The sequence below is a fragment of the Limulus polyphemus genome, unplaced genomic scaffold (genome assembly GCF_000517525.1).
Source record: "Limulus polyphemus unplaced genomic scaffold, Limulus_polyphemus-2.1.2 Scaffold1445, whole genome shotgun sequence".
Lineage (NCBI taxonomy): Eukaryota > Metazoa > Arthropoda > Merostomata > Xiphosura > Limulidae > Limulus > Limulus polyphemus.
In genome coordinates this window covers 74,497-84,884 of record NW_013667055.1, presented here as the reverse complement: position 1 = coordinate 84,884, position 10,388 = coordinate 74,497, and the positions used below count along the sequence as shown (strand labels likewise).

Below are 10,388 nucleotides of genomic sequence, written 5' to 3'. Positions count from 1 at the left end.
AATTTATTCATTATTGATATTGTTACGTCTCCGTTTGTTAATTAACTTTCCGTAACTTCGTTCCGACGAAACTTAAGCGACACAAGTTCTTTCTTAATAAAACTGGTTTATTATTTCCGAATATAACTTTACCAATACACTCAACTTCAACAATCGCGCTAAACAAACGCTGTAACGTCTCTCGTGCTCTCTAACTGCAGTTCAAATTACTCACTATCTACCGAGACATTACATTCCCCTCTTTTATATACCAGCCTACCCTATATCTAGTAAGAACTAGAACATTCGCCAAAGTACATGATAGTTCTAGGAACGTTGCGTCACAGTAGTCATGTGACTCGATGACGCAACACTATATATGCCCTGCATAATTAAATAAAATCGAGCACATTGTTGAGGCTGGGTGTTTCCATACCCTGTTCAGATGTTTGTGAGGGCTCAAAAACATCGTTAATATTAGTATTAATTGTATTATATATATCATGACATCTGGACTACGCACTGACAAACGTTCTGCGACAGGATTCTATAACTGCATGAAGGAATGCCTACGCTTTGGCCCAGGTTAAAAAGTACTACAGTTTGAAACCGTATCCATGAACCTCAAAACATTTACTCGTATCGTGATCAAGCGTTTGTGACTTAAATAATAAAATGGAGAGAAAACCTCAAGCTATTACGTTTAGTTAATATGCGTTTTCATGTTATGTTGTTAACAGAGAAACGTGTACAAACCATTTTTGGCAACGCCAACCGAAGTTTAAAAAAAACTACGATTATCATAACCCCAAATAAAGGTCTATAATATCGTCACTTTACGTCACTCGCAGCATTGTTGCATTGCGCAGGCGTTAAAGTACAGGAAGCGCTACCTTAATCCTTAGGCCTGATATTATCTGTGGCATAGACTGGATTGTGTTCAAAGTTTACGCAGTTGCAGGTTTTGATGTTGTATATGATAGAATTATAAAACATGGGTTTTGTACATTAACTGTACTCGCTTTTTGTTATATATTTAACCCTACTGTGGGGCAAAATAATTCGTTTTATACGTTTAAATTTCATCTGTAAAGTATTACATTTACAAGTACTAGAGATAGTGAAACTGGGACAATGTACTCTTTACGGAAATGGTTTTACAGACCAAAGGTGAGTATTTTTTTACCAATATGAGTAAACTACGTTTTATCTTTATTTCAGTTAAAGTTAAACATTTTTTCTAATACCATCGGTCATGCCAGGGCTGGTACTTAGATATCTGTACAAAAGTGTATGGATGATGATGATGGGCGTGTGAAGTTACAGCCCCCAAATGATTTTATTACTAGCTGAGTACTTTAAGTTTTAACTTTTACTTGAAACTGCTAGTGGTACGTAAAGAAGTAGTTCAATACTACAGCTGCGAGTGTGATAGTAAAGTCACGCCAGTATTTCGGTCTTGAACTTGAAAGTTATATTTAATTTTTAAATCGATTATATTTGTTGACATTGTGTGAAGACAGGCAATGATGTAAAACTTAAAACTTAAAAGTTAAAGCTAAACCTTGAATTGAAATTAACAAGTGAAGCTGAGTTCGTGATTAAAAAATCCATTACTTCTCTTTCTTCCTAATGAATTAAATAATAAAGACATCAAAATTTCTGGTAAACCTTTTCACTGGAAGTATAATTTTGTTTCATAAAAACTAATTTCTAAGTTTCTGTTATTAAGATTTCTAAAAAAAATTGGAGGTACTGATAATTGAAATTGAATTTTTCTCAGCTCTGGACAAAGTACAGATTATCAGCTTAGCCTTAAGAACACTGCTGTTGTATGCACTTATTTTAAAAAGGCACCTTGATTTTAGAACAAATCTTGATAAAAATAATAACCAACATTGTATGGTGCAATATACAAATTACAAGATAAAAGGTTTATTGGGAAGACAGAAAAGATGGATTTTCCTTCCCCACATATTGGAACACTAGAGATAGGTTATTATAATCTCAAGGTTCACATACCTCAAACTTCACATCCAATGTTAATGTAAATTTTAAAAACCTCAGGTGCAGCTTTATCCTATCCCCACTGTTCACTAGCCTATTATCATTCATTAGTACAGAAATCAGAAGTACTTTTTGTCTTTATGATCAACTTATTTAAGTTTTTTATTTTTATTTTAAAGCATAATTTCAATTTAAAGAATGATGATATATTAGGTTATATCACAGACTTAAGTTGAGGTAACAAGTTTCAAATGAAAGGATTGGCATGTAGTACTTAACTTAAAAAAGTATGGAAACCTAATTGAGTTGTTGGATAAATTTGTAAAAACTAATTTATTGTGCACTACATTAATGAATTTCCTGAGCTCCATGAACTTATTTTCTAAGTTAGAGCTCTAAAATATTACTTTATACTGTATGACTTACACTATTCAGAATATACATTCTAAACATTTTTCACCTTAATAGGTAAATATAAATAGAATATCATGAACTCTACTCAAGTTTGCATTATTTAATTTCTGTTTACATAATGTGTCAGGCTAAACAGATGTGTACATTTTCTTCAGCAAGATGGTGGTCATGTTTCAATTTTTTAGGATCACTGAATTGCATATGATGATGGAGAAAGTGTAGTATCTTGTAGTAATCTAGTTTTTGCATTTAGTATAAACTGGTCAAATATAGAATAAAGTGTAACTTTTTTATTTTGAAGAACGTGCATGGTAATGTTCCTTGGGAGATTTTGGAGTCTTTATGTGTTTCAATGATTTAAATAGCTACGTGTATTTAGGGAATAGCATTTCTAAATTTTTTCAAAAATATATATTAATGTTAGGAAAAGCTGATCGTAATGAATGTTTTTGTTTTTTTAAAAACAGGATTATTAATGGGTCTAGGATATAAATAAACACAAGTTTCAATGTTAGTAACTTATGCTCCTGAGGTATTGTATTTTTGAAATAATTTTTCTTGTGATAAGAGCATTTGGCATTGTAGAAAAAAAAAAAGGTTTTGGTGGGATTCTTAACAACTTTGAAATCTTTAGTGGAGTGTTTAGCTTTAACAGGGATTTAATATTTAAGAAGATGATTATTTTGAGATTGTTTAAAACTCTGAGACCTTATTTATATCACTATATGTAGTGTTATTATTCTTCCATGAATAATCATTTCAACATGTTGGGAATAGTGCAGAGTTAGGTTACTTTAGTTAATAAAAAATTTAATGTAAGAGCATAAGCTTAAAGTTTTGGACTTGTTTATCGTGGATCGTAGAACTAACAGGTGTCTGGATTAGTGTTTGGAAATATGCCTATGGTTGGTTTGTTTGTGTCGTGAAATGTAAATGTTTCAGAAACTAGCTTAAGTATTAGTTAATACATTTAGTTCTAAGGTTTAGTAGCACAGATGCAGGCTTGTTGTACAAGTGTTGACCTTGATGAAGTGATTTGGTTTTTGTTACCTTACTCTTCATTTTCTTGTAAAACTCAAGTTTTCAACTGCATGTTTGCTTGTGGTGAAAGGAGCAAATAAAATTATGGGTACATTTGGTGTAACTATTACTGCATGTAACTTGTAGTATAGTTTACTAAAAAAAAACAAAATTGCTTTGGTGGTTTTAAGCAAATACATAGTAAACTGGCTGCTAATTGAAACATTTTCTAATTGTAAACATACCTCAGATGTCTTTAGTTTTTGTTTTTTTCAGTAATCATAATTTTTACAAATACCCAGTAGTAGGTACTAATCACAGCACATCAGCCAATAAAAGGTGTTTAAGGGATGTATTATTTATTGTTATTTATCAATCATACAAATAATATAGCCAGATGAGACTGTTTGATTGGTTTAATAATGACTGACATCAAAGCTGCCAAATAACTTATCCTAATGATCTTGTTGTCAACAAGAATTAATGTTGTTAGTCCATCTATTGGATCATTTGGAGATTAATTATTGATTGTTTAGATTCTGTGAATCATAATGTGTGTGCTTTCTGAGAGTACAATTGAAGGCATGCAAGTTGGACAAACAGTGGATAGAATAAGTCCTGGTATTGAAATCTAGTGAGTACTGGCAGAATTTCACCTCCGTACTGAATGGTTTTTCTTTCACCTCTTCCATTTAGTTAGTTGATTTTAAATTAGAACAAGTTTTTATAAAGATGAATTTAAGAACTTTTTTTACTTAAAAATATTCAGTTAAAATAAAAAGTATAAATAAATCTCTGTTTTTTTTGTTGTTTTTTTGTATACTTCATCCAGTTCAGTAAATCACTTTCAAAGATAAAATAATGTTTCCCAGTACATTAAGAGTCACATTTTGCATATAATTGAAATCAGAAGTTTAACAGTTCAGCTAAAACAATATTATAAAACTTACCTTGATATGTATTGAAAATTAACACAGGCCTAACCACTGTATGACTTAAAGTTCCTGGAAGAACAGCTTAAGTTACTCTCCATTTCAGTAGTAGTAAATAATATCATTATCATTTAATAGGGGATTTTACTGTTAGATTTATCTACAATTTAATCTATAAATTGTGACATAGCTTAACTTTAGTTATAACATTTTAACATAAATATTTAATTATTGGATAAAAGTAAAAAAGTGTATAATAGTATATCAACCACACTATATCTGCTGTATCCAGTGCTGATGAGACCTTTTAACCAATACCAAGACTCTTCAGGCCTCCCTGAGATACAACAGATTAGTGGTTGAAATGCTATTTATGTGAGCAAATTGTTTGACAACTATTACAGCATGAGCTGAATTATTGTAAGGGTTATTTATTTTAATACTGTATGCTACTGATTATTATTTTCCTAGAATTAACCTGTTCATTATTCTCAAGAACTGGCACACCAGCAGGCTAGTCTTCTTCATACCAAGCAGGTCAAGTGACCATAGCATCAACAGTATGAGTATTAAGTTGATAGACTTATCAAAAAATTAGTAGGGTGGCTTATTATATAAGGGGATAAACTGCAGTCTGTTGGGACTGAAGAAACAAAAAAAGGGATAGTCAAGAGGGTTGAAACTATATGGATTAAAATCCGGGGTTTCAAACGTAGAAAATATTTAACTGGAAATTTATATGCCACCTGATTAGACAGATAACATCAGTGTGAAATTGTATATTGAGGTCATGGTTATTAATAATATTGATATAGTAATTAAGGGATACTTTAGACACATTAATTGGAATTTAATGAAGTCAAATATCGTGGAAGAGAGATTTCTTGAAGTGATTCTTGACAGTTTTTATATTAAATGAGAAAGTTAACCAATGGGATGCCATTTTAAGTTTATAACCATTAATGGGGATGTAGTTGACAGAGTTGACGTGCAGAAATATTTGAGGAAGTGTGATCATTGCATACTAATTAGGTTTGATATTTTGTTATAAGTTGAGATAAAAATAAATTAAATTTTAGCTCCTGATTTTCAGAAAGCTATTTTGAGGCTGTGAGATAAAAATTGATTCAAATGAGACATGGTTCTAAAAAAAGAGTAAAAGGATAATAGGGAAAATCATCTTAATTGACTTAGTAAAGACAAGAGGAGAAAATCAGGAACAAATGCCATAAACTTAGTTTTAAATTGACATGCAATATTTATAAAACTGTAGAAAAGCTAGGGATCTGGTTAAAAAAAATCAAAGGGCTTATGGCAAACATCTAACTGATAATATTAATACTAACAGCAAGGATTTTTTAAAAATACATTAAAGGTAAGCAAAATATTAAAATGGGGATTGGGTCATTAAATGATGATGACGACAAGGTTTTTGTTGAAGACTAGGAGATGGCTAAGTTTTAGATGTTCTTTTCTGTTTTTACAAGAGAAGATGCTAGGAAAATTTCTGAACCCTAAGTATTATATGGGAAATATTGAAATTGACCTGAAAAATGTAGATATTAATCCCCTGGTGGAAATGGAGAGATTGGCAGAATAACAAAGCACCAGACAGGGTTTTCTCCCAGGAGTTTAAAAGGCTGGAGATGAGATATGCAAATCTTACATTTTTGGTAGGTCAAAGGACAAGTGTTTGAGGATTGTAGAGTTGCTAATATTACTCACATTTGTAAAGAGGGAGATAAGAATTACTCTGGAAAATGTAGACCATATAGTCTTACTTGTATTGTGGGAAATTTTTTTGAAGTGTGGTAAAATAATTTATGGAAAGTTTATTTTGTGAGATATGGTATCATAAAAGAAAGCCAACATGAATTCACAAAAACGAAATATTGCCTCACTAATCTGTTTACTTTGTGTCTAGTATGTTAATTATTTTCTGAATGATGGAAAGAGTGTTGACTTGTACTTAGATTTATAAATAGCTTTTTGATGAGGTGCCATAGAGAAGATTGGTTAAGAAGATCACATCAGTATGGTTTGGAGAAACACTAGTTAATTGGATTGTAGAGTGGTTGCATGAGAGAAAGCAAAAGATTGGAATTAATTGTGTCCATTCAAATTGGACCCAAGTTACTAGTGGAGTGCTTTAGTAGTCAGTACTTAGACCTTTGATTTTTTTTTATTTATAGTAACTAATATGAACTTCTGATCAAAGCAAGCTACCTACATAATGCATAACTAAAAAAAAAAATCAATCTAATAATGATCATACATCTGTAACTAGTTTAATAGAATATATTTGTCTGTAATCCCAGTAATATCAGTTCCTATAAGTTACTATGACACATTGTTGTTTAATGATATTTATAGCAGCATAATAGGTAAACTAGTGAAATTTTGCTGATGAAATTAAATTTTTGGATATTTCTATGCACTACAGTATGACTTGGATTAATTGGCAAATGACTCTTATTTTTATTTACAGTAAGTGCCAGGTAATGCATTTAAAATATCGTGACCTTGATACATTTAATATAAGTGGGAACCCACTCAATAACATGACTAAAGTAAAGAATCTTGGCATATTTTTGGGTAAGTCGCTCATTATTGAGGCAATGGTCTGTTCAATCTGTTGCTTGTAGTAAAACCAATAGAATTTTTAAGTGTGTTTGTAGATGTATTGATTACAAGTCAAAAGAGGTAATTATCTATATACAAATCACTAGTTAGGACTCGCATTGAATACTTTTACAGTTTTGGTTTCCATATTCCAGGGATATAAGGGTTATCTTATATGAACAGGTTAAATTCTCTTTAATCATTTTCTCTTGAGTAAAGAATGATAATAGTTTATCTTATTGAAGTTTAAATTATTTGGGAGATCAATAGGATCAAAGGCCTGGTTTCTGTGTGCTATATTCTGAAGATGAGAGGATACAATTGTGAAAGTTGGAAAACAGGTTGGGCAGACATTTTTATTATTGTTGCCATTGGCAACAGTGCAGGTTAGCACTTTACATGAGTTTAAGAGGGGAATTGAAAATTTCCAGAAAAATAAAGGGTGGGTTTATATTTTTCTCATTTCACAAAGTTGGATGTACAAGTATAGTCTTGAAAGAAAAAAATGGTCCCTTTTGTCTGTGTATTACTTCACATTAAAAGGGTGAAATATTTTACTAGCAAACCTACAAATGGGGAAATAGGATGTTTATGTATGTGGCATTTCTATATATTGTTAAGGAACAAGGAAATTTTTGAGTCTTTCTCTACAATTCACATTTTAAAACAAGATAACATTCTAGTAGTTTATCTATATCATCCTACCAACATGTCTTTATTTTTTTATATAACAAAGGACAAACTGCATACATTACCCTAAATATTGCTTATTTAAAACCTTTTACAAGATTACTTTAACTATGTTTTTATGAATAGATATCAGATCTATTAACTTTTTTTTTTCACCACAACCATACTCTTAGTGGTAAGGTTTAAACACTTGTCAATATTCTTATCTTGAGTCTAGTTATAATGTTCATCTCTTACAGGAGGTTATTCAATATTTCTGTACCACAAGTGTATCACTTTACATTTTTTGATTAAAGAAACATTCTTCACTGAAATGGAATACAGCCTTTCCCAAGAATCTCGGCATCATATCATTCGTAAACTTAGACATATGACTGCCCAAATAGCTGTTCAAATTGTTGACACAAATATTGAGCAAAGAAAAGCCAAAATATCTGGAATCTTGAGGGATTTTTTTTTATTCGTTATCTTATTCTGAGAAAAATTTGTTTATTATTACTCTAGTTATTACCATCAATTCCAGTTTTTCTTTAATACTTTTCTCCAGCTCTATAAAAATTTAATGTAATTAAAACCTTAAAAGTTTTTGAAATTCAATATACACAATATCTACTGGGGTGCTTCATTCAAAGAGGTAAAATTATAAAAGAAATATTTAAGGTGCTAAGGTACAAAAACCATTTTCTTTTATAAAGATTGTACAGATATGTTTATCAGCATATAAGTTGAAAATATCGGATAATATTGAGAAAATAACTCTTCGTTATGACTTCTAAGTTCAGTGAACTTTTAAGAAAAACAAAAACTGTTTTGCTGAAACAAAAACTTTGAAAGTTCTCACAAAATTGATTTTAGTTTCTTTTACTACAAGAAGCACTACTATAGTCCATCTGACTGTTTACCAATATACTACTAAACACAGTGCTAGATGGACTACTGCTCACCTTTGCTATCACCACCACACTACTGACCTCACTTAACTGACTGACTGATGATCTAATGTTGACTCTGCTGCCTTTATATGTACAATAGGCCTATCTCACCAAAATATGTATAAATTTCTACTATTAAGCAATGCATAGGATACTTCCAGAAATTTCCACACAGTATGCGATGCAACAGAAATGTCTAGAAATCTTTTTCTCTACTTAGTGTACAATGTTTAGGAACTTTTATAACATTCCATATAGGCTAATATACAACACTCAATAAATATATAGAACTTTCCACAGACAATAAGAAAATTGCTTTTGGTTATTCCATATAACTATACATTAAGAGTGGCAAGTAATTTCCAAATTAACCATGAACATGCTATGAATGCTAAATACAAACAAAGAATTTGTGACATCTCATGAGAATATATAATTTTATACTCTAATTTGGGCCCATTCTGAGACAGTTTCTTGTATGAGAAGGTATAGGCAAAATTATTGTTGTATGTTGCTAGGATAACAGTTATTCCAGTGAAATGAGTTCAATAGACTGCAAACCTGCATTTGTTATTCAGAAGCTGAAAGAAGAATTTCTCTCCTTAAGCCACAGTGAGTTCAGAGTTACTGGTATCAGTTATCCACCAAAATGTAATATCTCTACAACCCTGTTTTGTATTCTAACTCTTGAAATATTTTAAATAGTCTCTGTTGAAAATGTTCAACACTTTATTAACAAAAAAATCTAATAAGTAAACTTAGTATTCCGAAAATTGTTTAATTTCGAAGTCTAAGTTCAAGTAGATTGAACTAGATCTCCCTTGAACTTAGACTTCGAAATTTTTGGAACACTAAGTTTATTTATTATATCTGTTATTGTGTGGCTATATAATGTGAAGAACTTAATAGTGGCTAATGACACTTTTTCTTCACTTCACTTCACCTATGCAGTGTGTAGGTTTTTCTCATAGTGACTACAAACCACATTCACACCAACAGTATGTTTGATAAAGTATCTAGCTAATAAACATGCAACTTCCTTCTCCTTTTTTATATAATATTAAAAATAGTTCCTGCGATGCTGTTTTCATGATCTATCTGTAAGTAAGTATTTTCTATGGGTATTGAGTGTATAGAATTACAATAATTTTTTATACATCTTAGGCAAGGATTAATCACCATAGGTGCCCCCCACCCCCAACTTCCAGTTTCCTTTAGGTTCATATGAAAAATTTGAAAACTTTTCATATGCTGTAAGTGTTCATGTAAGATGTAATTTTAGTTTCTCTAAAACGTATGGTAAATATTGCGTATTTAACGTGTTAATATTATTCTTCTGAAGTAACTTGCTCTTATCAAGAAGTTCGCATTGTAAACTTTAGTCTTATCTGTGTGAATAAAAACGGCGCGAAATAATGCCTAAAAGACTTACAGTATAAAAGGGCATTACACTTGTAAAAAAAATTTCGGTTGTAGACTAGTCGCTTGTGTAAATTTGCACTGTCGATTGCGAAAACAATAAAACACAGGTGTGTATCACAGACCCTCATACGTCAGGGAATTATATAGTTACGCACGCACACACACACACACACACACACGCGCGCGACCTTTCTTGGCCTTGTAAGGCATGACGTATATATTAAGGCCTTGGGCTTCTTTCTCAAGGTAAAATGATATGCAAGTAGATATAGAGGCTAGTCTAGAAATTTCAAAGTTTAACTTTGTACACTCTGTTTTACTTTTTTTTTTTTTTTTTTTTTTTTTTCTCTTTATACTAGCGTGTCGTGTA

The 10,388-nt window shown here is 31.1% G+C and overlaps 1 protein-coding gene across 1 annotated transcript in view; it reads left to right on the top strand.

Annotated features, from left to right (window-relative positions):
* Positions 1 to 897: 897 nt before the first annotated feature.
* Positions 898 to 10,388, top strand: part of LOC106463607 (lateral signaling target protein 2-like) — a 69,075-nt gene continuing 59,584 nt past the window's right edge. Inside the window, 1 exon segment of the mRNA XM_013923657.2 lies at positions 898 to 1,149. Within this exon segment, the coding sequence (XP_013779111.2) occupies positions 1,114 to 1,149 (36 nt within the window). The 5' untranslated portion in view covers positions 898 to 1,113.